The following is a 27,616-nucleotide window of genomic DNA, read 5'->3' on the forward strand; positions in this document are numbered from 1 at the left end:
ATAAATAAACTATTTACAGAGTAAGATACTGTGCAGTAAGAGGAAGGAAATTAAAATTTAGCTCTTAGGGTCTTGCTTTGCATGTAAAACTAAAGAAAATGTGTGTCAAGCAATTTTGTCCTTTTTGTGGCTCCTTTTTCCTTCAGATATTTGGAAATATTTTTGTTTTATTTTTCCTACCTAACTAATACAGGTTGTTTCTTGCAGGAGTGAGCGACTACTTAGATGCTCTCGGTGCAAAGTTGCCAGATACTGTGATTCACGTTGTCAGGTAATGATTATTTTTTAAAAATAATGACAAGCTACTGAAGATAAATATTAACTCTTTAGCTGTGGTGTTTTTACTGCATTTGTGGTGTTACCATTACCTGTTAATAGTTCCTTGACATCTATGGAATCCATGAAGTCAACAAGTATTAACAATGAGCTACAAAAAAAAGACCCTCTGGTTGCAGCTTTTGCTTAATGTTTTTTAATCTACCTAACTAAAACAACTATTGCAGGCATAATGGTCATGTATAATTTGCTCACAGCCTAGCTCTTCCTGTTATTTACTTAGGCTAAGACTTTCAAAACTGAATGCCCAAGTCTAGTTTCTTAAATAAGAGGCCTAACTTTTCAATTATCCCCATGCCTCACATTAACTATGAGGGTCTTGAATCTGAATGCCACTTTCTTTTGTTTGTGTGCACACACGTGTGTGTTTTAAATTATGGCTTTAGATCTGAGGCTTACTTCTTTACCTGGTTGTCCTGTTTATCATCAATAGAATGAACTAACAAACAAAAGTAAGTTTAAATTTGTGGTTAAGAGTTACCTGGTCATAAAAACCTGCTTGTCATACACACATGCAGAGAAATGAGATAAAAACATAAAATATTCATGGTGGTTGGAAAGTAGCACTGCTTTTTTTGTTTGACTACAGAAGAATAATACACAAGAATCCCAGAACACAGAGAGAAAGCAGGGTGATCCCTAAAACAGAAGCACAACTCAACCCAGCTTACTCCTGGCAGGCTGTCTCCAGAACAGCTGACACTGTTTGTCCACTGCCCTATAAAACACCTGTCTGCAAGCAGGGCAAGGAAAACTGTGGATAATTGAGTGATAGATTACAAGTTTAATATGGTTTTCAATAAACCTCTGCTCCTGTGTTATTTATTATAAGTTAGTGTGTTTTTTGTTTTTGTTTGTATGTTGTGCCAAGTCCAAGATAATCCATTTAAAAAAGTGGGTTTCAAGAATATTTCTTGCTGAATATTGGTATGGTGTGTGTCCTAGATATTTGGAAGCTGTCTACAGTGCTTTGTCCTATATTCTTTTGGTAGGAGACAGACTTCCACGGCTTGATTGTCCATGGCCTTTCACCATGTATTTTCATTTACACTCCTGTATTGAAATTCAGCACTGCATTCCCCGAAATCACAGTGATAGTGGCTGCAAAGTCAAAAGACTACCCAAGAACCAAGGTGTTGAATAAATGGCCAATGCTATTTTGCTATTATGTCTCTGTCTGGGGTACACAGACCCTCTGCTACCTCAGCTTGTCTTCATGAACAAGATCAGTTCCCAAACCACAACACTATGCAATACAGTATGGGAAGGAGATGGGCAGCCCACGATGGGAAAAGAACAGGTAAGAGCTACTTAGAAAAGCTGGTGGTGCGCACAGATCCATGGGTCTGGATTTAATGCATCGAAGGGTACTGAGGGAATTGGCAGATGCCATTGCAGAGCCTTTAGCCATTATCTTTGAAAACTCCTGGGGTGTGTCTACAATTGCATTCCTCTTTTGAAAGAGGTATGCAAATGAGGTGCATATTTGACACCTCATTTGCATATTATTTCAAAAAAGCTTCTTTCAAAAGAAGAAAACCAGTGTAGGCGCTGCTCTTTCGAAAGTAAACCCCATCTTCAAAAGAATCCTTCTTTCCATTAAATAAAGAGAAGAAGGATTCTTTTGAAGATGGGGTTTAATTTCGGAAGAGCAGTGTCTACACTGGTTTTCTTCTTTCGAAAGAAGCTCTTTCAAAATAAGAATATGCAAATGAGGTGCCAAATATGCAAATATGCACCTCATTTGCATTTTCTATTTGGCACCTAATTTGCATACCTCTTTCCAAAGAGGAATGCAAGTGTAGATGCACCCCTGGAGATCAGGAGAGATCCCGGATTATTGGAGAAAGGCAAATGTAGTGGCCATCTTTTAAAAAAGGAAAGAAGGACAATCCAGGGAACTATAGACCTGTCAGCCCTACCTCTGTCCCTGGTAAAATCATGGAGGGAATCCTCAAGGAATACATTTTGGAGCACTTGGAACAGGGGAAAGCGATCAAGAGTAGTCAACATGGATTCACCAAGGGCAAGTCGTGCCTGACCAATTCGATTAGCTTCTATGGCTGTGTCTACGCTATGAGAGAAGATTGATTTTATTAAAACTGATTTCTTAAGGCTGCATTTTAGCCATTCGATTTTGAGCATTTTCACCTTCCCACATGCTCCCACAAAATTGACTTACTGTTGCCACACACAAGTAGCTTAAACTGAGCTTAAATCAAGTGTTGCTGCAGTGCATTGTGGGAGCCTATCCCACAGTTCCCTGAGACCCATTGCATTCTGACCCCACAAGTAGATGATGTATATGATGCCATCTTCCTACATTTCATTTCCTTCTTTATCCTGCCATCTTAAGTATGTTTAAGTAGACATAGGTGCTACACTGAAATTTGAATGAATTATCAGAAATGGCCCTGGCCAGTTAAAAGACAGAACACTTCTGACAGTCATGAAAATCGTGACTGCCCATGGAAGCCCTTTCAGGAACTTGAATTTGGATTTAAGCCGCCTGCAAAAGACGACCTTTTTGCTTAAGTAGACATGGTTGCGACACTAAAATACGAATGAATCATCAGTAGTATGCCAGGGTGGCTTAAAGACCATACGCTTTTGACAGACATGAAAATTGTGACTGCCCATGGAGGCCCTTTCAGGAACTTTTATCTGGATTTAGGCCTCCTACCAAAGAAGACCCTTATGTCTAAGTGAACATGGTTGCTGTACTGAAACTTGAATGATTCATCAGGCTAAAAGACCCTAGACTACAGCCAGGTTTCTACCTGGAAAAGAAGACCCAAAGGGCAAGAATATTCCCCGCTGCAAGACTTACTTTGACAAGCGTGGTCATTGTATAGCTAATACATTGCCTTAATTGAAACATACATGGCTTGGGGTGGCTAAAAGAACCCCCACTACAGCCAGCCCCTGAAAATTTTTACTGCTGAGGGAGACATCTCCCAGTTGTCTAAAAGACTCCTGGCTACAGCCATCCCCTGAAAATCATGACCTTCACTGCCTGCAAGCTTCCTGGCACTTTGTGCAGCATGTCCTTTTATTGGTTCAGGGTCAAGCCATGTGATGCAGCGGGGCATGGGAATGTTCCAGACTGTGTGGCACCTCCGGGGGAAGGAAGAGAGAGGGTGTGGTGGTCAAGACAGCGTGTAACCAGCTGAAAAGAGGTTTCAGTGTGTAACCAGCTGAAAAGCATGACCCCACCCATAGTCTAGCTGACACATGGTACAGGGGGCCAGCGGCTGGTGCCAGGCAGTGCAGAGATAAAGGCAGTTAGCAGAGGTAGACACAGAGCCACAGATCCCACAGCTGCACTCCTTGCAAAGAAAAAGAAGATTTTTCAGCCTCTCATGACCCTACAGCCACAGGCTTGCAGATGCAAAATTACAACAGTCTTCCTGTTGCTTAATTCCTCTGCAGTTGAGAGCAGTGCAGGTGTGAGAGGCCAGAGCAGAGAACTGTGATGCATTTTGAGACATGTATGGGACATCTGTGGAGGCTAATGTATTCAATTTAAAGACACGCCGTATTCTCACTACCCTTCATTTGGAATTCTAAATTCGTATTGAACACTACATCTTTCAGATTACTATGATTTTAGGATTTCGATATCATGTTGATTTTAGTGGTCCATAGATCGAGCTAGTGGAATTTATGGAGAGGACAGGCACTTGGAAAAATTGGGCTAACTGACTTAAAATCTATTTTATCTCATAGTGTAGTCACAGCCCAAGATGAGGTAGCTGGCTCTGTAGACATGGGGAAGTCAATGGATGTGATATACTTTGACTTTAGCAAAGCTTTTGATAGTCTTCCACAACATTCTTGTCCATAAGTTAAGGTATTATGGATTGGATACATGGACTGTAAGATGTATAGAAAGCTGGCTTGACGGACGGGCCCAGCAGGGGTAGTGATCAATGTCTTAATGTCTGGTTGGAAGTCATTTTCAAGTGGCGTGCCCAGTGGTTGGTTCTAGAGCCAGTATTGTTCAGCATTTATATCAATGACTTGGATGAGGGGATAGATTGCCCCCTCAGCAAATTTGCAGGTGACACTAAGCCACGGGAGAGGTAGATACATTGGAAGGTAGGGATAGGGTCCAGAGTGACCTAAATAAATTGGAGGATTGGGCCAAAAGAAATCTGATGAGATTCAACAAAGACAAATGCAGAGTCCTGCATTTGGGACTGAAGAATCCCAAGTGTTGTTACAGGCTGGGGACTCACTGGCTAAATTGCAGTGCAGCAGAAAAGGACCTGGGGATTGTGGTGGACAAGAGTCTGGGTATGAGTCAACAGTGTGGTCTTGTAGCCAGAAAGGCTAATGGCATATTGGGGTGCATTTGGAGGAGCATTTCCAGCAGATCTAGAGAAGTTATTATTCCCCTCTACCCAGCAATGGTGTGGCTACATCTGGAATACTGCATCCAGTTCTGGGCCCCTCAGTATAGAAAGGATATGGAGCGGGTTCAGCATAGGGCAACGATTAGGGGGATGAAGCACATGACCTATGAGGAGAAGCTGAGGGATATGGGCTTATTTAATTTGCAGAAGAGAAGAGGGAGGGGTGATTTGATAGCAGCCTTCAACTTCCTGAAAGAGGGCTGTAAAGAGGATGGGGAGAGACTGTTCTCAGTGGTGACAGATGGCAGAACAAGGAGCAATGGTCTGAAGTTACAGAGGGAGAGGTGTAGGTTGGACATTAGGAAATGCGATTTCATCGAGGAGGCTGGTGAAGTACTGGAATGCATTACCTAGAGAGGTGGTGGAATCTCTGTCCCTAGAGGTTTTTAAGTGCCGGCTTGACATAGTCGTTGTTGGGATGATTTAGTTGGGGCTGCTCCTGCTTGAAGCAGGGGGCTGGACTAGATAACCTCCTGAGGTCCCTTCCAGCACTAAAATTCTATGATTCTATTATTCAGTGAGCTGCTAAGGGACATTAACCAGGAGATTGCCTGTCTGCTCAGCTGGACTTGATTGGGCAACTCACAAAAGGTGCGGGGATAAAAGGTTTGCAGAGCACAGGGGCAGGCTGGCTCCTAGAGAAGATACAGAAATCAGGAGTTTTCAGCGTTGGACTGGTGAGAACTATGAGAACCCAGAGGTCCTGTCCCCCTTGAGGAACAGCCTGCAGGACATGCACTGTAGGGAGTAGGCTGGGGAAACAGTAAGTGGTGTGGGGAGAGTTTGTTACCAACCAATCTGTACAGGCTGCCTGGAACCTATGGTAGTGGGTTGGCCTCAGTTTCTGTACGAAGTTCAGCAAGTGGGATTCATTAAGGCCTTGAGCTAGTAAGGTGTACCTGAAGGGGCCAAGGATGGTGCACTCCTCATCAAAAGCTGCTAGAAGTCGTAACCTCTTTTAATTCCCGCAAGAGGAGAAGAAAACAGAGACCTGGCCAAAGGGCTCTAGTCATAGCAGGAAAGCAACAAGCATACTAGTTGGTAGGTAATCCAATAAAGAAGGACTACTGAGGCAGAGTTCTTATGTCACCCATTTTTCTGTGAGGGGAAGCCAGAGAGCAAAAAGGATCAGATTACCTTTGCTGTTCAAGAATTCATAAACTGTGTTTTTTCTAACTTTGTGTTTTTATTTTTTGTTTTGTCTTTTTTATTAAGAAAAAATAGAATGAATTGTCAGATACCAGCTATTGAAAGAAGGTCTTTGAGGGACTCGATTTTAAATTGGTCTAGTAGATTGTGTTTACTCTAGCATCCGTACTAATGCTACAGTTAAATTTACTGTGCAAGATAATGGGGAAATACCTGTCAAAGTGAAAACTGTCACTGGTGAAATGTAGAAGATTGGAACTTTTTTTACTCGTGAATCCTCTGTCTGAACATTACTTGAGCCTACTATCAGTAAAGTCCATGGCAACACAAATATTAGCTTCAGACAGAGTGGGTTATGCTTATATTGAGTATCATGCATTTAAATTCCTCTGGTGTATTTTGGCTTGGAAATATGTTTAATATTGGACCTGTTGAACTTCTCTAATCTGGAATGCTCCTGTTTGGCAATGTCCGTAATTTGGTATGATTTTATTTTGATGGAAAACCACTTATCCTTGGTGTGACCAACTTTCCCATGGATGCTGGAAGCTTGTTTTCAGCCAACAGTCCTGGCTGTCTGTATTCTGTGCTATTATTTCGCTCTGATTTACCCCTAAATGAGCAGTGGAAGTGTTGGTAGTATACTAGACAATAGTGACCTTCCAAGCTCCAGCGTATTCTCTCATTTGGCATCTTGGGTCAGGTCCTGAGGGTGCCAGATGAGAGAGGTTAAACTTCTACTTAATGTTATTTGGCAGTCATGGGAATCTGGAAGAAGGCTTTTCCTTTAGTCAACCCAGAGTGGAAAACTGTCCCTACAAATGCCAGTTTATTAAGACACTCCTGCAGTCCTGGATCTTCATTTCACTTGGGATGGGTTGTCTAGATAAATGGATGGACAGTTAAATCAATGCAGAATGTCTTGCTAGTCTTGTTTTGTCTGTTCTGAAATGCAGTGTTCCCTGTGATAATCCTCCTTAAAATGGCTACAAAACAGAGAGTAGTACAGTTGTTTAAGCAATTGTTTCATCAGCAGACTGGATTTCATGTGGTTCATTAGTTTGTGCACTTCTAATTGAATTAATTGCTGAGGAGAATAAACAGCTGAGCACTCAATCAACTGCAGTTTGGACTCTTAAAAAATCTACCTGTGTTAGTGAAGAATGACTTTGTTTATAATTACAAACTTCTTTAGAAATGTGTGTCGTGTTTGTGTTTACATTTTATGCTTAAAGCTGCAGAATGACTTGATTAAATTTTGATGGGTAAAAAATTAATCCCACATTAGTAAGCACTTAACAGTGTGATTTAGGAAGTCTCAGTTTCTGGACTATTCAATGTAACACAGTAAATAAGGTTAGAGCAATTTCAGTTTAAAACCCAGCATCGCGCGCGCTCGAAAATTAAAAAAATGGATCAGATCAGCTTGCATATTGATTGTCCAGTTGATTTGTTGGTTGTGGGGAAAATTAGAAGTTATTTCAACAAGAGGTTCACAGGATTCAATAGCCTAAATTGGGCTTTTCTCAAGTTGGAATTACCTTAAAGTTTTTGATACTTCATGATGTGCCCCTCCCCCACCCAAAAAAAAAGTAAAGCACAAGCAACATATAATTCATTTTAGTGGACTATCTTAACTGATATAAAGTATCACAATCCAAATTTAAGTCTGGAGACCAAAATATTTCTTGTTTTATCTATTTATTTGTTTGTTTTGGAAGTACACTATCGATTGTTAGGTTCTGAGGAACTAACTTCACAGGCTTCAGCTGGCAGCCCTAAAAAGATCCATGCAAGAGCCAGAATTTGTGGTTGGTAGGAAACTCCACAAACTGAAATTTCTTCTCATTCTGGATGAGAACAAAATGTCAAATTGCAAAATTCGCAATGGGGCAAATTTAAAAAAAAGAAAAGTTGTTTTGGATTATTCAGCATATTTTGTTTCCATTTCCTTTAATTTTATTTTTATAATACAAAATTTACTTCAAAGCTAAAAACCAGTATGTTCCCTCTTGAGAATGTCAAAAGACAACATTTTTACGTCATCTAAATAAATGTCCTTAAAATTGACATTTTTCCAGAGGAAGGCTCAGTTTGGACAAAACAGCATTTTTCTGATGGAAACATGTTCTGTTGCAAAACTTCTGACCAGTATAGTTCTAACCTATTTTATTTTATTTTAATCGAATTCCATAGCCCTTTACAGAGGTATGCTGAAAATGTAGCCGTATTCCATGGTGACATTTTGCTGTTTGGGAGGTATGTCTGTGTGTCAGGACACTGAGATGATCTCATACGTGATTATGAAGGAGGTTGGGGGTGTCAGAGCTTTGGATATAGGAGTAGCTTAGAGGATGGGAGCAACTGAATTTGGGGAGGCGGGAGCTTGGGGTGGCCTAAGGTGACAGCCCTGGTGTAACAGGGCAGCTGGCTTCTCCCAGAGACAGAATAGCAGACAACTTGCCCTGTGGAGGGTCCTGAAATGGGGAGGATGGGAATGGCCAGACATAGTGGGATCACATCAGGTGATGACTGTTCTTACGGCTGTCAGGCTATGTCTACATGAGAGGCTTTGCTCAGCAAAACTGAGCTTTTGTCAGGAAAAAAACTGTGTGGAGTGCCTAAATGCTCTGTCAGGATTTTTCTGACAAGACCCGGCATATCCACCGGCAGCATTATACCTCTCCCCGTAGAAGTATGACACCTCTCTCTTGAGAAAAGAGCTGGGTAGACCAGTGGTATCCAATAGTTATTGAAGGATCACCACACTTGTGGTTGTTATCCTTCTGTATTTGCCACAGGCACCCCCTGGCTGCCGTAACAATGCCCTCCCCCTCCCCGAGAGCCAGGCACCTCCAGGTCCCCCCCTTCCCCCACACAAACTGAATGCAGTGACTCACCAGAGCCGCTGCTGTCACCTGAGGAGCTGTGCCAGGGCCTGAATGAGCTGCGCCAGCAGGAGCAGCACCAAAGCCTATGCTGGGGCCCAATCTAAGGCCCAGAGTCATACCAGCAGGAGCCAAACCGCAGTCCAAGCCACGCTATGGCCTAAGCAGCTGCTACGTGCTTGTCCCACCAAGTGGTGGGGGGCGCGTGCGTGGAGTGGGCGGAAGGTGCTCCATTTCGCCACTCTGTGGTGTCCCATTCACCATGTTTGGCAAACGGGAGGCGTGTTGCATGCCATGGGTGTAGACACTCCGGGGCACCATTTGTCAACAGAGGAATCTTCCATGGCACCAGCCAGCTGGAGTCGGGAAGTGCCCTCCCCACAGCAGGCATGGACCTATGGTATGTGCCTCTGGCCATGTTTAAAGGCACAGGGAGCCCCAGATGCCCTGCGCAGGAAGCTGGAAGCATGGCTGCATGCTGGAAGAGCTCTGCCAGGGCTACATGCGTGTCTGGGATGTATGTTGGAAATTGGGGGGTGGAGTGGCCACCTGCTCCTATTACGATGAGCACAACCACCTCCTTGGATGACTGTGCACACCAGGGAGGAGCCCCCCCCCAATGGAAACGGTGCCCCAGGACCCACCCTCCAAGTCCAGCTCAGGGACCCTCATCCTAGGCCTGGACTTAGGCCCCTCCAGTGCCACAATCTCGGCACAGGCATCTGCGGACCTCTTTGTGGGACTGTCAGGTGAGTACCCCATGGGTTGCACACTCCCAGCCTGGGGTAGGCAGGGCATGGCATGGGGCTTGCCATGATGGTTCAGGTGGGACAGCGGGCCTGGCACGTGTGTCCATGTACATGGTAGTGTATCCCCCTTGGACCCATCAGGCAGCCCCCTAGCATGGCTGCTGGCTTGCTGCAAGCTGCTGGGGGACCACATGAGCCCCAAGACCTTGGGGCGGGGGCTGACCTGATCCTGGCATGGCTGGGAGCAGGACAGTTGCCTGGGCGACAGCTCTCAGCTCGCAGGCATGGCTGCAGGCAATAGGCCGCACCCATCCCCATGGACAGTGCTGCGAGCCACCTGTGTGAGGGGTCCCTGGGGAGAACATAAGAATGGCCATACTGGGTCAGACCAAAGGTCCATCCAGCCCAGTATCCCGTCTGCCGACAGTGGCCAATGCCAGGTGCCCCAGAGAAGGAGAACAGAAGACAATGATCAAGTGATTTATCTCCTGCCATCCATCTTCTGCCCTTGTACTGAAGGCTAGGGCACCATACTTTACCCCTGGCTAATAGCCATTTATGGACCTAACCTGCAAAAATTTATCGAGCTCTTTTTTAAACCCTAATAGAGTCCTGGCCTTCACAGCCTCCTCTGGCAAGGAGTTCCACAGGTTGACTGTGTGCTGTGTGAAGAAAAATTTCCTTTTATTAGTTCTGAACCTACTACCCATCAATTTCATTTGATGTCCCCATGTTCTTGTATTATGGGAAAAGGTAAATAATTTTTCTATATTCACTTTCTCCACACCATTCATGATTTTATATACCTCTATCATATCGCCCCTCAATCGCCTCTTTTCCAGACTGAGAAGTCCCAGTCTCTCTAGCCTCTCCCCATATGGGACCCGCTCCAAACCCCAAATCATCTTAGTCGCCCTTTTCTGAACCTTTTCTAATGCCAATATATCTTTTTTGAGATGAGGAGACCACATCTGCACACAGTACTCAAGATGTGGGCTTACCATAGTTTTATATAGGGGAAGTATGATATCTTTTGTCTCATTATCTGTCCCTTTTTTAATAATTCCTAACATCCTATTTGCTTTACTAACTGCCGCTGCACACTGTGTGGATGTCTTCAGAGAACTATCCACTATAACTCCAAGATCCCTTTCCTGATCTGTCGTAGCTAAATTTGACCCCATCATGTTGTATGTGTAATTTGGGTTATTTTTTCCAATGTGCATTACCTTACACTTACCCACATTAAATTTCATTTGCCATTTTGCTGCCCAATCACTCAGTTCGCTGAGATCTTTTTGTAGTTCTTCACAATCCCTTTTGGTTTTGACTGTCCTGAACAACTTGGTGTCATCTGCAAACTTTGCCACCTCACTGCTTACCTCATTTTCTAGATCATTGATGAACAAGTTGAACAGGATCGGTCCCAGGACTGACCCCTGGGGAACACCACTAGTTACCCCCCTCCATTGTGAAAATTCACCATTTATTCCCACCCTTTGTTTTCTGTCTTTTAACCAATTCCCGATCCATGAAAGGATCTTTCCTCCTATCCCATGACCGCCTAATTTACATAAAAGCCTTTGGTGTGGGACTGTGTCAAAGGCTTTCTGGAAATCTAGGTATATTATGTCCACTGGGTGCCCCTTGTCCGCATGTTTATTAACCCCTTCAAAGAATTCTAATAGATTAGTTAGACATGACTTCCCTCTGCAGAAACCATGCTGACTTTTGCCCAACAATTCGTGCTCTTCTACGTGCCTTGCAATTTTATTCTTTACTATTGTTTCTACTAATTTGCCTGGTACTGATGTTAGACTTATTGGTCTATAATTGCCAGGGTCTCCTCTAGAGCCTTTTTTAAATATTGGCGTTATATTGGCCATCTTCCAGTCATTGGGTACCGAAGCAGATTTAAAGGATAGGTTACAAACCACTGTTAATAACTCCGCAATTTCACATGAGAGTTCTTTCAGAACCCTTGGGTGAATACCGTCTGGTCCTGGAGACTTGTTACTATTCAGCTTATCAATTAACTCCAAAACCTCCTCTAATGTCACTTCAGTCTGGGAGAGTTCCTCAGATTTGTCACCTAAAATGGCTGGCTCAGATTTAGGAACCTCTGTAACATCCTCAGCCGTGAAGACTGAAGCAAAGAAATCATTTAATCGCTCCGCAATGGCACTGTCTTCCTTGATCGCTCCTTTTATATCTTTATCGTTTATCTTTAGGGCCCAGCTGTGCATGGGTCACCCTCCACCTGTGTGTGGACCCCCCCATGGCTATCCCCCCAGGCTGCCAGCTCATCAGGCTGGGGGGTGGGCTGTGGTCAGGCTGGTCCCTGTGACACCACAGGGTCCCCATGTGGCAGGACCCACTGTGGAGGGGCAGAGGTGCATGTATCTAGGACAGCCCCATCTCATGGCCTGAGGGTGGGGGTTGCTGCTTGTATAGGGAGGGTCCTTGGTGTATGTGCTGCAGGAAAGGCTCACCATCTCCCCCTCTCCTGTTATAGCTGCACTGTCCGAGGCCCAGGCCAGCCCTCCCGGCCTGTACAGCCAGGCAGCCCCAGGGAGAAGCCAGAGTTGGCATAAACAGGAGTCGTGTCCCTTGAAAATGGAGGGGACATCACTGCCCTACATGGATGCCCTCTGGTGGCAAAACAAGCTGACCGCGCAGCAGCTGTGGCAGGAAAAGGAGTGGCAGTGGGCGTGGGCTTCGGACAGGGGCTGGCCTGGGTTGACCACTTGCTGCATCTGGTGGAGGTTGGCCTGGACCACTGCATCGATGGTCCCTGCCACTCCTCTTCCCATTGCCACTGGTGGGCCCTCTCCCCCAACCCCAGTCCCAGGCCCTCCTCCAGGCCCTGTGGTGGGCAGTGGACATGCCCCCAAGCCTCCCCTACTCCCCTCATTGAGCCCGACCCCACAGCAGCCCCCACTCTTTGTGCCTCCCTGTAATCCTGAGCCAAACCCAGCCCTGAGGGGGACCCCGAATCTTGGTGAGGAGGGGATCTTGTGGCCGACATGGCTTGTGGCCCTCTAGCCCCTCCGTGGAGTAAGGGCCCCCCAGTTGAGATGCCCCCAGTGGTCCAAGGGCCCCCTCCCCTATATATAGTCAGGCACGTTGCTCTTTGTAAACGGTTGTTACACAAATGTTTATTTTCAACAAGTTCTATTTTGTTTAGTAAAAATTTACTTTTAAATACCACCCCTGCATTCCTTTTTTTTGGTTGGGGGTTGCAGGAGTGGGTGAAGGGAGGAGAGGTGGAGGGGTTGGAGAGGGCTGTGGGCCCACGGCACTGTATTCTGGGGCCCACGGCACTGTATTCTGGGGCCCAGATGGGGATGTGGGTCCCATCCAGTGCCCCGAAACAATTGGGAAAGCCGAAGGCATTGAAGCCGGCCATGAGGGTCCACGTTGGTGATGTGTATGAGCCGCCGGAGCAGGGTCGCATTGATGGCCCACACCACCTGCAAAAGGGGTAGACAGGACTCGCCCATGAGAGACTGGGGCGAGAGCGCTCTGCCCTGGCGAGCTCCACTGCCTCCTCCCCTTCCCCTTTCCGCTCTCTTCCCCTGTCTCCCTTTCACCTCTCTGCTGCTCACCCCCTTCTTCTCCCTCCCACCAGGCAGGGCCTGCGATCCTAGCATGCCTCACTTGCATAAGTATGGCCCCTATGGTGGACCTCCCGATGCTGTATTGGTGGCCCACAGAGGGGTAGCTGCCAGGGTGGCCTGCTTCCACAAAGCAATGGTGACCTGTTCCTCAAGGGGGAGGGTAAGCTGTGTGTTGGTCTCCTGTTGTCAGAGGATAGGGGTGAGCCAGGTGCACAGCTTGAGAAAGGGCTCCTTGTGCATCCTGAAGTTCTGCATCCACTGCTGGGTTGCCCCATTGGCCCAGGACCAGCCAGTCCCACCAATTGGAGCTGGTGGGGTACCACCAGACCCACCTGAACACCCGAGGGGGTGAGGGCGGGGCACCGTGGACGTGCTTTGTGTGCTGCCTTTCAGGGTTGTCCTCCCCCGATGCAGTGGAACACATTGATGAAGATCAGGGCAGGGTCATCGGAATCTGGTCCTCGGTCTAGGGTACAGGGCCTGCTCTGGCATGGTAGTGGTCTGCCAAGAACTGCTTCTCACACAAACTGCTAGGGAGCTCTGCACTAGCTTTGCTTTCCCTCAATGAGGGAAGCAAGCTTCAGCGTTAGTAAGGAGTGTATGTTGGGGGTGCGTGGGGTGGGGGGCTTTAAGAGTGCACCAGGCCAGTGGTCCTGGAGGGGCTTGCCCCCCATGCGAGCCTTGAGTGAGTGGCCGGAACATGTGGCTGCTTTCCGTTGGCAGAGTGGATCGACATATTGATCTGCTTTTGTGTGTAGATGCATTCTGTCGAGAGATTTTGCCAGGGAATCTATTCTACCATTGCCTTCTTTTGACAGGCTTCTCAGGTAGATGTAGCCTTGGAGTGTATGGATGGAGGTGCCTGGAGCGAGGAGAAGATAGTGGGAATGCCCTCCTGTGACTAGGGTTGCCAGTGTTGGTTGGATGTTTTCCTGGAGGCTTAATCAAATGACATCTTTAATTAAAGATTAATATGTATTTTCTGTCATCTCAGGATAATTCTGGAGAGTTGGCAACCATGTATGTAACTAAAACCCTCCTTTGGGGAAAGATACAAACCTAGCCACTTGGGACTTCTAGAAAATGATATATGGGTAGATCCTATCTTTGACATAAATCTTAGTGGTTTTACTTCATTATATAACTTGCATCACTGATGGGGGTAACAGATGCCTGAGGGGGAGAGAGCAGCCCCCAACATTCCTTCCTTTTTTCAAAAATTTATTGTTAGTGGTGTTTGACCAAGTTAGGTTAATGCAGTTGCAACTTTTCCTGGCCAGTCTTTTGAAACCTTATTGGCCGTTCTCATTCCAGCGTTCCTTCAGCAGAATAAATAAATGCACAACTCTTTGTTCGATTGCAAAGTTGAAGAAAAGGTGCAATCTTAATATGATTCTAGTGAGAAAACAAATCTCAAAGATTAGAAGTTTATGAGATATAGCACCATGCGATATTGCAGATTTCATCTCATTAGTGCTTTATTGGCTGGGTAAGCTATTAATCATATTGATGTCTTTGTTAGCATATCTAAAATCCTATGCAGAATTTATGTTAGGAAAAATTTTGACAGCTCAAGTTTGACTCTAAAGAGCAATTTCAGCTGGAGCAGGATTAAAAATGCCAATGTAATTATATTATACAGAATGGTGTCTGGACACTTACATACTTGACCTTGTTTCTTTGGAAAGAAAGTGGTTCTACTTAGCAGCAGATATTTAACTTTTATTTGTCAGATACCTCATAACACTAATAATATTATAATGTTTCATTGGTGTCATTTTGTTCACTTGTAGAGTTACGAATCTAGTGTGTATTTTAGAGACTTTGTCTATCTGATTAGCAAGTCTTCCTAAAAGGAAAGAGCTAGGATCACCAAATTCAGTATACATGTTGCTTCTCTTAGCATAACGTAAAGCAACATAAGGGTTTGGTTGTGCCAGGAAAATGGGATGTGCCTGGAATTGGATTGCTTCTCATAATACCGAGCAGAAAAGAAAATGACCAAATCAAGTACAGTCCTCGGGTGGTGGTAGTAGTAGTAGGCATCCTTCAGTCTACGTAGACTATGGATCACATAAATGTGTGAATTTTGAAAGACTGACCCAGGATGAGCCAGCAAAATAGGATGAATCTGAAATGGGATTGCTTCTCAATAAACCTTGCAGAAAAGAGATTAAATGGAGACATTTGGAGTAGTGCTCTGTTTTTGCACAGTTAAATCAATGCTTAAGATTTGAAAACAAGAAGAAAATGTTATTGGAAACCAAATTGACTTTGCCCTTTTTTGTTAAAATGTAGTTGATAAGGATGAGATTAAAAAGACACTTGATGGAATTCCCATTTAAAAAATTACTAAAGAATTAAGAAGACAAATTTTAACAATCCTTTTTTTAAAGAAATCTGAAATAAATATAACTTCATAAAAATACCATTATTTTAAATACTCATCGTTTAATTAAAGCATGTACGTTTTTCCTTTTATTTTATTTTATTTTTTTTAAAAAAAGCCTTAAATGAGTTAAGGACCTGAGCAACATCAGGTAAATCTGTTAGTAAAGAAATAAAAGATGGAAGCTTTCATCGGAGGGATGGGGGGAAATACTGCCTAACATATTACATGCGTGCATAAGAAAGATATTGCCAAGTAAAATAACTGCTACCTGATAGCAACGAAGGGTCCTATGGCACCTTATAGACTAACAGAAAAGTTTTGAGCATGAGCTTTCGTGAGCACGGACTCACTTCATCAGATGCTGGTCTTGGAAATCATGGAAAAGTGATTTCCAAGACCAGCATCTGATGAAGTGAGTCTGTGCTCATGAAAGCTCATGCTCAAAACTTTTCTGTTAGTCTATAAGGTGCCACAGGACCCTTCGTTGCTGTTACAGATCTGGACTAACACGTCTACCCCACCGATACTTAAAGCTGGAAGTTGCCTAGTGTGGAGGTCTCTCTTAAGAGTGTAATTGGCTTTCCTCCTGATAAATTCCTGCTGCTGAGTCTTTGTTCTTATCAATTGATGGGTGGGGACTCTTCCAGCTTTAGAATTTTCAGACTATTGTCACCTCATGAAAAGCAATGAACACCTACCCCTGCTTAAGCATTACAGAGTTCCTATTTACCCATCATTGCCTATTTTACTGATGATTATAGATGAGCTATTTCTATGTCAGACACCTGCAGTCTGATACTGATAGCTAATATGTGACAGAAATTGTTTCCCACAGTTGGTTGTTTCATTTCTCCTACTGCTTTTCCATCCAAAATTAAATTGCCTTTTGGAACCCTATATTTGTTTTAACTCTTATCATGTCCTTCTGTTACCTGTTTCTTTTTCTCCTTTTCACTTTACATGGACACCAGTAAAGCAGACTAGTGGCTTCAGACTTTGCACTGAATGAAGAAATTAGACGTATACAGGCTTTAAATATCTCCAATACCATCACACAGACTTCATATGAAACATTGAAATCTGGATTGACTGACATAACAAAAGCAAGCCAGCGAAATTCAAAAACAGTCCAGCCTTCCAGCATAATGAGTGACTTGCTTAAAGACTCTTTGCTCTTCCTGGTTCCCAATGCTTTTACAGTGCCAGAGCTCCCCATGAGTGCACCTCTCTCCCTGCTTCCCTTGTCCCCTCTGCTCCCCTGTTCCTCAATCCTGTTATTTTTATTCACTGAATGGAAAGATTTAAGTCTAGTGCAAGTTATCAGTTGCTCATAAATGCCCTAATCTTGCATAAACTTACACACAAGCGGCTATACTGTCACGAGTAGCCACATGAGCAGTCTTATCGAAATTCATGTGAGTAAAGTAGATCTATATATAAAGAGTAACAGAGAGGGAGCTGTGCTAGTCTATGTACTATCAAAAAAAAAGCAGTCAAGTATCACTTAAAAGACTAACAAAATAATTTATTAGGTGATGACCTTTTGTGGGACAGACCCACTTCTCTGACTGTAGCCATACCAGAACAGACTCAATATTTAAGGCACAGAGAACCAAAAATAGTAATCAGGGTCGACAGATCAGAAAAGAATTATCAAGGTGAGCAAATCAGAGAGTAGAGGGGCAGAAGGGCAGCGTGGGGGAGTCAAGAATTAGATTAAGCCAAGTATGCAAACGAGTCCCTATAATGACCCAGAAAATTCACATCGTGTTTCAAACCATGTGTTAATATGTTGAATTTGAATATAAAAGAGAGTTCAGCAGTCTCTCTTTCAAGACTATTGTGAAAATTCCTCTTCAGTAAAATGCAAACTTTTAAGTCATTAACAAAATGGCCCACCCCATTAAAGTGCTGGCTAACAGGTTTGTGGATCAGGAGTGTTTTTATGTCTGTTTTGTGCCCATTAACTCTTTGTCTAAGAGAGTTTGAAGTCTGTCCAATATCCAAAGCATCTGGGCATTGTTGGCACATGATGGCATATATGATGTTAGTTGAGGAACATGAGAATGTGCCCATGATTCTGTGAATAACCTGGTTAGGTCCAGTGATGGTATCTCCAGAGTAGATATGTGGACAAAGCTGACAGCAGGCTTTGTTGCAAGGAAAAGTTCCAGGACTGGTGTTCCTGCGATATAGACTGTGGCTGTTGGTGAGAATCCTCATAAGGTTGGGAGGCTGTCTGTAGGAGAGAACAGGCCTGTCACCTACGGCCTTCTGGAGTGTGGCATCCTGATTAAAGATAGGTTGTAGGTCTTTAATGATGCATTGCAGTGGTTTGAGTTGGGGGCTGTAGGTAATGACGAGTGGTGTTCTATTCTTGGCTTTTTTGGGCCTATCTTGGAGTAACTGGTGTCTGGGTATTTGTCTGGCCCTGTTAATTTGTTTTGATACTATATATAAATGTTTGCAAATTCAAGATCTAAAACAGACAATTATTTTTGGCTTATTTTCATTGTTTCCATTCCCAGTGCTTCTAGTTTATTAATGTGGTCTTCTAAAGGATCAAACATAAATCATTCAGGCCCTTCTGCTTTTAATTTTCATATTCATTATAGCTGTTAGCAGTCAGCATCCCTGCTTTTAAAATCTCTTTATTTGCCTACTAATGACTTAACAAAGGAGAAACTTCAATTTTTAAATTGTGATCTTAAAAAGGTTTATGACTGAGTCCTAGTGACTCCTTGCAAAGATTTCATTAGCCAGATAAATAACTGAAGAGAAGAATTAAGCAGTTAAATTGAAGCTGAATTACTTAATGCCCTAACATAACTGGTGAAGGTGCATGTACATATATAGGTTAATGGGTGCATATCTACACAGCAGCTTTATTTTGAAATTAGATATTCCAAAACAGCTTATTTCTAAATAACACTGCTACACACACAAATACATTTCAAAATAGCACTTAGCTGTTTTGAAATACATCTACTGCAGACATAGAGCCTATTTTAAAATAGAGCCATTGGACACATTATGGCTTATTTCGAAGTAGCTACTATTCTTCATGAAATGAGGCTTACCAATTTCAAAATAGTGGTTGCATCCTCTCAATTCTAGGATAGTTATTTTAAAATAACAGCTGTTATTTGAAAATAATTTTGCCGTATAGACCCACCCTAGCAGATGTACCTGGTGTTGCTCTGCTAGGGGGTGGGTAGGGAGGACGAGGCCAGGATCAGGCCATGTCCCACAGCCCAATGTGAGCTCAGAAGTGGGGATGCAGCTGGGGAAAATGACCCAGTTCTGCCTGGAGTGAGCTCCGGGCTGAGGCTGGGGCCAGGCCTATTTCACTGGATTCAGCAAGTGCTCTGTGTGTGTGGGTGTGAAGGGCTGGGGCTGATTTCACCAGACCCAGCATGTGCTGTGGGTGAGGTGGGGTCAGGCCAATTTCCCACCCCTCTGCACTTCCCATACTTTCCCTGGCCCTGGCGTGAGCTCGGGGTGGGGGGTGCAGGCCAGGGGAGGCAGAGCTGGGCTGAAATGGGCTGCTTTCTCCCAACCCTGACCTGAGTTTCAACTGGGGGCTTGTTCCTGGTCCCACCTTCTCTGGGGTGTGGTGCTAGGGTGGACAGGGATCCCTTGTCCAGCGCTGGGGCCAGGTGTGGGTGTTGTGTGCGGGGGGCCACTTACATTGTCCAGTGGCTGGCAGGGTGGAGAGCCCCAGCTGCAGGTGTCCGTTGCATTCCTCAGCCCCAATGGTTACTCTGCACTCTCTGCCTCCAGTGGTGAGTCTGAAGTATGTTGTCCTTCTTCTCTGTGCCCCTCCCTTTCCATGTTCTGGAAAACTGTTGGATTCCAGGCATTTCCCATTTTCCTGATACAACCAAAAGCTGCTTCAGTCTAAGTTAGGGTTAGAGGAAGCTGCATACCAAATTTGGTGGCCCTAGGTCTCACAGTTTAGGAGTAGTTTTTGAGCAAATGGACTCACAAAAACACAGATTGCTGGACTCATAGACACACTCAAATATAGATAGGTTAATTAACACTGTTGAAAGTCTTGGGCCTGATTCTTCTTTCACATTGCTCTAAATCAGGAGTAACTCCACTGAGTCAATTAAGTTGTACTGGGGAAAAAAAAAACCCTCCAGAGGCCAGTTGGTAAGTGAGAAGAAATTAGGCTCCTTTTATTTGTCATAGAAAGAAAATATTTCACTGAGAGCTCAAGTGACACTGGTGGCATTTATACCGTGTGGAATGCCATGCTCTCAAAAGTTATGAAATGTTGGCTATAAGATTCCTGAGCAGTTTTAATTCTGCCCTCTTGTGTGTCCACCCTCTGCGTAGAAAAAGGCAAGGGTTCTTTGAGGAAACATACTATATGACTATGTAAGTCAAGACTGTTATAATATACAGAGGCAAAGGGACAGAATTAAAGTTACGCAAGCAACATTCGTAGTTTTCAAGTGCTTAACTTTGCAACTGTAATTATGATTCTTGTAATGTGGTTTTTAAGTGTAATAGCCCAGTTTTTTTTAATGTTAGCTATCTGCTCCCACCGTTGAGGGTTGAACTTTCAGTACAGGAGTGCAGACATTATAGCTTACACTACACAGCAAAGCACTCCAACTTGCGGTAGAAGAAAGCTCTTCTCCTGGAGGAGAGAGTAGGCTGCTGGGATTTCTGAATTGAGAGCCTGGTCTGATTCTTTTTCCAAGTCCCACACTAGAGCTATGGGCCCAGGACAGTGTGTGCAGCTCCCTTGGCAGTGACGTGAACCCATCGCTTCAGGATAGTGATGCACTTATTATTTTGAAAGCTGCCTAGAGACGTAATGCAAAGGAAATGGTGATTTCCCACAGTTTCTATTTCAGCAGAACCTGAAGTGAATGTCCTGGGACAAGGAAGAGGCACTTGTCTAGCCTGAGGCAGAACTAACAGCTATAATATACCTTCTGAGACACTGCATTTATCAGACCTGTCTCGCGTTCCTGCATCTCTGCTGAGTTGACACCATGCATTTGGCTGATCTGTGGCATGATTACAAGCAGTCAGGTCTTTTGGTTGCTGGAGACCATTGCTGGATCAGGGCCAAGAACGAGCAGCTAAGTGACAATATCAAAAAGTGTTGAAACAGCCTCAGGTCTCCTCACCATCACCACCACTCAGCTCTTCCGAGCATAACCTCCTGCTAGACCCAACATGCACCTGTAAGACCCTGCCCCCAGCAAGACTTTTATCCAATTGCCCCAGTACCCATCTACTCTCTGGAGCCCCTACTTGCCGCTAAGGGATTCCTTGCCTCCCAGTAGCCCCAGGATCTACCTGCCCACCAGCAGTACTCTAACTCCCAGCAGTATCAACAGTTTCACTTATCATCTACCCTGTTCCTCCCCACTCCTACTTCCCCTGCTTCCCACTCAGATTCCCTGCCCACCTCCTTGTGCTCCCTCAAGTATCTGCTCCGGCCCTGCTGGCAGTTTAACCAAACTTTATGCCCAGTCTTTCCTAGGGTGCGTTCACTGTGTGTCTTAAGTTTATAGTTGCCTGCAAGTTACCTAAATCAGCAGCATAAAATGTCACAGGTGGAAGAGAGCAAAATTTGACAGCAAGCCTGGGGGTTTTCCCTAGTGCTGGAAACAATGAAGGAGCCGTTGTCAAATTATAGAGCGTGTTGAGTAACCTAAGTACACCAGTCACTATAAGCTCCCTGGCTCGTTGTTGGCTTACGTGCAATGTGCCTCAAGTGGCACATGACCAGGATTCACCACTGAGTTTGGTCTGCAGGTTGGATCAATAGCTTCCCCAGCTGGAGCCAGTTACTGACAGGGCATGTGACATGATGACAGGCACGTGCTCCTGCGCGCTCTCTCTAATCTGTTGTAGATCAGCATGTACACTAATGATGCAAACAACAAGAAGTCCTGTGGCACCTTATAGACTAAAGGATATTTTGGAACATAAGCTTTCATGGGCAAAGACCTGCTTCCTCAGATGCATCTGGACTTCTTTTCCTCAAAGATACAGACTAACGTGGCTACCTCTCTGATACTAATGATATAAAGTGTTTCGTTTTGTGTTTTTGCTGTAACAGAAGGAAGCCTGGCAGGAGCACAAGCGAGAATGCAAGTGTCTTAAGAGTATCGAGCCTAACCTTCCTCCCGACTCAGTGAGACTTGTTGGTAGGATTGTTTTTAAACTAGTAAGTGCCATTCTCTTAAACATAACACATTCTGCCATGAGATGTAAACTGGTCTTGCAGTTTTGTAAAGCATTACAATTACATCTGTAATGTAATTAAAGCCTAGAAAGTGAAGGTAGTGGGGTGGAGGAACCAAGTGGGGGACACATTTTGCTTTGCAAAATCACTAAGGACACTGCAACCCTGGAAGCGTGAAGAAATGTGAAAATGTATGTTGTTAAACTGCAGGAGCCTGCTTATGAAACTGTCACAGAAGAGCAGCTTCCATGGAAGTCAGTGGAAATTTCTCTTAGGTAGTGGCTGTGTAATTGAGTCCCAGAAGTGACTCCCTCAGAAATGAAGAGGAACGCAGATCATTTTGGGCTTGATCTTGCATCGCTGAAGTTGCTGGGAATTTTGGGCATGGACCTCAGTGGGAGCAGGATCAAACCCTATTTTAGTGGTGAACAGACATGAATGTGTGTCAGGGCTGAATGCTGGTTGACTTTTGGGGAATATGAAGGGTCTGCAACCAAAAGAACAAGAAAAGCCATTTTTTCCGAATTCGTTTACAAAGTCAATACTTGAAGAGCTGCAATGCATGTGACTATGAGGCAGTACTTAGTAAATAATGTCAAACCATACTTTTAAGAACAGCACATGCACAATGATTCGGACCAGTTAGAAAGTTGTTATGCCCATCTCCAGGCTTAACCCACCTCAGCCCCCAGATCTGCCCTCCTATCCCCAAGCTTTACCCCCTCCATTCTGTAAACCTGCCCCCTGAGATTTACCCTCCATGAACACCAAACCACCCCCTCATCCTCAGGCTTACCTCCTATCAGCCCCAGACATGCTCCCCCATCCCCAGGCTTAACCCCTATGAGCCCCAAACCCACCCCCCCATCCTCAGGCTTAACCTGCCTGAGATGAGGAGCTCCACATGCTGCAGCTGCTCCTCCATAGCCACTGCCTCCCCCCATTGGTGTCCCCCCTGCCACCACCGCCTCAGTGCAGATCCAGCAGGGCAGGCTCAGTTGCCCCTCCCCTGAGCTTTTTTGCAGCCTTAGAGTTTCCCTGTGTGCAGTGTGTGGGTGGCTCCCTGCCCAGCCAGCTGCTTCTTCTGGGGATCTCTGTCCCGCTGGCTTCCTCTTCCAGGGCTCCCTGCCACTGATGGCTCCACTTGCTGCTCTGGAGGCTGCCATTGCTTAAAAAGAAACAAACAAATGAATAAATAAATCCAGTTTTAACTGCAGGCATTGTTTAAGCAGCAGCAGACTCCAGAGCCACAAGTTAAGTCAGTGGTGGCAGTGCTTGGAGCCTCAAGTGGCTCCTTAAAGAGCCATGGGCGGCTCTGGAGCTAAACATTGCCGACCCCTGGGGTATACAATACTGTGCTTGGCAGACCTATTAGATTAGTCTGTTGGATTTTTCTGAACTCTCCTGAAAGTTCTGGGCCTACAATCTTTCTGTAATGGTGGTTCTCCTGTTTATCTGCATGATTTTATTGCAATGCTTTCTTCAACTACCTATGACTAAGAGTTTATAAATCAACAGAGTTTTCACTTTTTTGCTTGCGCTAGCCCTAATGCTTTCATTTTAGATCAAAATTTGTGTTTGGTGTAGCCTGAGGCCAGAATACATATATTTAGTGCATTCTTTTGTCCTCTTGCTTTTGTTTGATAATGCTTTTAAAGAGATATTTATGTATATATATTACATCTCCCCCCCATTATATTAATTTCAGTCACATGAAGGGAAAGACTTATAAATTACTCCCTATTAAGGGGAACAGGGCAGAAGTAAATTACTGAAGATAAACTGCCAAAGCTAAGAAAATAAATTAGTGGGGACTCATCATAATGAAGAATATTTTATGGTGGTTTATAAAATATGTGGCATGAACAACAAAACAGATTTATGTAATAACTCTTACTGCTATTTACTCCACAGTAATGATTTATTCAGGTTGGTAAAGTGTTTTGGAGATAAAATGTGCTCTATCAATGCTGATTATCATACATTCATTATTTTTGTTTTTATTTCTGTACAGCTTGGACAATCAGCAACATGTCCTTCTGAGAAACTCTACTCTTTTTCTGATCTTCAGTCAAGTAAGTAATCACCAGCTACATTCCTGGAAATGCTTGGTATGATTGCTTTGTCTCCTTCTGGCTCACCCTTCAGAATTTTTTTTCCTGCAAAATGTGTCATAAATGAAAAAAAATCACAGTGTAAAAATGAATGAAAGACCCTTTCTGAATGGCTGAAATTTCTGTGGAAAATTAGGTCACATTTTTCTATTGCTAGTGTGGAGCCAGTTCTTCACATCTTGCGCAACCAAAATTGCTATTAACTTCATTTGGACTTTTGGTTTATTTAGCTGATGGACCTTCTTTGTTAGGTTTGCTTCTTTTAAAATGAACTCATGTCTGTTAAAATAAATAAAAATATTGGAGTAAATCTAGTTATAAAAATAAATCCACATACTTTTTTTTATAACCCCTTTTTGTCTCTTTTATTTTGTCGTTAATTGAATGTTGCTTTTGTGCATAAAGATTCATTGGCATTTGTAATAGAAAAATGAAACTGAGGCTGTTATACGCTGGGGTTTCTTTTCTGAAAATTTAAACGACAACAAAAAGATCAGATTGTGCTAGTATGATTCTTGAGATTCTCTACATTTAAGATACTTATGGAATGGTTCTGCCTTCTAATCTTTCAAAGTCAGGCTGCTTCTAAAATAGACTAGACTGATCCTTTCGTGTATTTGGTAGGTCAGAGTCTCTATCAATCTGACTTAATTGCAAAAAGTAAACTGAGTGCAATTTATTGTTGCATCAGAGAAAATGAATAATTAAATGGGCATTGTGTAGATTAACATAAACATTTTGCTTACCTTTTAAAAACATTTCTAATTCGGCAAGGCACTGTAAACTGGATTTTAAGTAACTTCATGTAAGTCGCTTCACTGAAATATTAAAAAACCTAAACCTGAAAGTTCTTATGACACTATTTTTAATTTTCTGCTGTAGTGCCTGCTCTTATTTTCACTTTCTTTCATCCTACAAGGATAAAGGATCATTAGTAAGGCATAGGGCGACCATATCTCCCTGTCCCAAATCGGGGACAGGGAGGTATGTGGGAGAGGGGTGACTCCCTCCAGCTCCACCAAGTGCTGGGGAGCTGGGAAGGGCATGGCAGCCTGCTCCAGGGAAGTGGCAGCCTCCACCCTGCCCCAGAGCCCAGTTGCTGGTAGAAAAGATCAGTGGAGGTGGGCCCAAATATGGGACTATTAGTCCCTTTTAAAAAAATAAGTAGGGATGCATTTTTGGTGTCCCAAGTATGGGACCATCCTTCTTACTATGGGATGGATGGTCACCCTAGTAAGGCAACAAGTTTAACAGAACAAGCCAGTAGTCATGTAGCAGTTTGAAGACTAACAAAACAATTTATTAGGTGAAGAGCTTTCTGCCCCACGGAAGCTCATCATCTAATAAATTATTTTGTTAATCTTTAAAGTACTCCATGACTGCTGGTTTGCTTTGTTAGAATATAGACTAACATGGCTATCTCTCTGTTACTATTCAACATGCAAGTTTAACAGATATAAATTAGAATTAAAACGGATTACTTATGTCAGCTGGTAGAATTCACTGCTGGCTATTTTTAAATGAAATAGTTTAGGAAGATTCAAAAAGGGATTAGTCACTTAGGTGAATCCTAACAGCATTTACAATTACTCTAGTGAGATGAGAATTAAAAACTATTGATCCTCATCCTTCAGGACATTGCTGTAATCAGGAAGAGATTTTCCTTTGTAATCTAGTATTATACAGCTGCCAAGGTGCATGGTGGCAGGCAGTATGTTTCCTTTGAAGCCTTGTATATCGACTGCTGCTATGGCACATTCTTCCTTCATGGTCTCAATTTCTTGCCTGTTGACTGGGGAGCAAATCTGGTAAGGTGTGGAGAACAGCACCTCCTGAGAGACGCTGAGAGGCCTGAATTCTCCTTGCCTTCACTGAAATAAGTCATTGGGAATCAAGCATGTTAGGAAGTGAAGTAGCTGAAGGATAAGGCTGGGTGTAAATAAAGTGATAAAAATCTGCGAATCTCTGATAGAGAACTTGCAGTAATGGTCTTATTCTTAAGAAAATTGAGACATCGCAGAGAGTGTTTGCTGGGTCTCCATGGCTGTTTTTTGAAGCAACTAACAAAGGAAGGCAAATCTCACAGATATGTATGTTTACTGAGTCATCTGTGTCTGCTCCCAGACCTTTAATAGTACAGTAAACCCTTGAGTTACGTGGGGGTTTCTTTCCTGCAACCCCTGCGTAACTCAAATTTTCACCGAAAGTGGGGAATGCGAACCAGGCTTCTGTAGCCTGGGTCCTGCTCCCCTGGGCTTGCAGGAGCTGGGAAACTGACCAGCTCACCCGTTTCCTGGCTCCCAGAATGGCAGGGAGCCAGAAACCAGGGGGCAGCCTGGTTCCTGTATCCCTCCTGCATGCGGGACCTGGAAAACTGACCAGCCAGCAGGCAGATGGGAACCAAGAGGCAGCCTGGGAAATGGACAAACTCATGGCTGGTCAGTTTCCTGGTTCTGGGCTCTCCTCCTCTTGCAGAGCTGGGAAACTGACCAGAACACCAGCCTTGGTCAGTTTCCTGGCTCCAGCCAGTGGAGGGGAGCCAGGAATCTGTAGCCTTGGTCAGTTTCCCAGCTCTGCAAGTGGAGGGGAGCTGGGAGTCAGGCTGCCACCTCGTCCCAGCTCCCCACCATTCCTGGGACCGGGAAACTGTTACTGTCAAGTTTCCCTGCTCCTGTCAGGGATGGCAGCCTGACTCTTGTTGCCGTCCCTAACAGGAGCAGGAAGTGGCAAGAGTCAGGTTTCTCTGCTCCTGTCAGGGATGGCAGCCTGACTGTCGACTGCTGCCCCTGCCATGAAAGGTTTCCTGCAGTCGTTAACCTGAGACGACACAACTCGTTGCATGTATCTCAGGGGTTTACTGTATGATTTCAACTTTATGGGCTTAAACTAAGAGGCCAGAGATACTAGCTCAGATTGGTGCTGTGTAGAATGACAGTAAATATCTTGACGGTCTCAAAATCAGCCATAGATATGTAAGTAGAAGGGAAATGTGTAGTTAGATGTGATCAGGTTATGGTTATTTTGAATTTGGTGTGGACTGACTATTTTTTTTTTGGGTTGCTTTGGTTAATGACTTGATTTTTTTTTCTCCATGTAACTTTTAAGCTGAGTCCCAGGGAAGTAATTCTCTGTGCTGCAGCCGGTACGATTTGTTTTCTCTTGTATTGTGAATAAATTATTATTTTTTTTCCCAAGCAAATTATTTGATTCCTGTGCCCAGAGAAGGGTCTGTGTATATGCAAGCCTTAGACTGAAAGTCCAGCTGAGGGGTTCTCCTTTATATGTCATATGTTAGGGACCATGATATACAGCAAAACAACATATTAAAGGGGAAATTCCACCCCCCCATAAGAATACATCTAAATACAGGGGATTAGGGACCTCACATGTGGTAAAGGCAACCGAGCGATTTATAATGGGGAATTTTCTTCAATAAGAACGCATGTACATACATTGGGATGGGGACTAAGTCCTTAAAGTTGTTTCTTGCTTTAATGTCTGGTAGCAACAGAACACAAACACTATGTATTAAAAGATTTTTAATGTAAAAATTCATAATTCAAACATACAATTTAAAGGATTTTAATCTTAAAGTCCAGAGGGTCCTCTTTCCGTATGCATTAAAACCTTTTTAATGTAAAAATTCATGAAATCAAAAAATTCATTTTAACCTTAAAACATTCATTTTAACCCTAAAACACAGAGGGTCCTGCTTCAGTATGAATTAAAACAT

General features: G+C 43.9%; 2 protein-coding genes across 3 annotated transcripts in view; one reads left to right on the plus strand and one right to left on the minus strand.

Annotated features, from left to right (window-relative positions):
• The window catches only part of SCCPDH (saccharopine dehydrogenase (putative)), a 406,234-nt gene that overhangs the window by 299,759 nt on the left and 78,859 nt on the right, over positions 1-27,616 (minus strand). The gene's annotated exons all lie outside the window — the stretch shown is intronic.
• LOC142011125 (histone-lysine N-methyltransferase SMYD3-like) overlaps positions 1-27,616 on the plus strand; it is a 412,110-nt gene that overhangs the window by 91,160 nt on the left and 293,334 nt on the right. For both annotated transcript variants that reach the window (XM_074990064.1, XM_074990065.1), the window contains exons 2-4: positions 208-271; positions 21,644-21,751; positions 23,784-23,844. In XM_074990064.1, the coding sequence (XP_074846165.1) occupies positions 208-271; positions 21,644-21,751; positions 23,784-23,844 (233 nt within the window). The remainder of the gene's footprint in view (positions 1-207; positions 272-21,643; positions 21,752-23,783; positions 23,845-27,616) is intronic.

This window comes from Carettochelys insculpta, chromosome 3 (genome assembly GCF_033958435.1).
Source record: "Carettochelys insculpta isolate YL-2023 chromosome 3, ASM3395843v1, whole genome shotgun sequence".
Taxonomy (NCBI): domain Eukaryota; kingdom Metazoa; phylum Chordata; order Testudines; family Carettochelyidae; genus Carettochelys; species Carettochelys insculpta.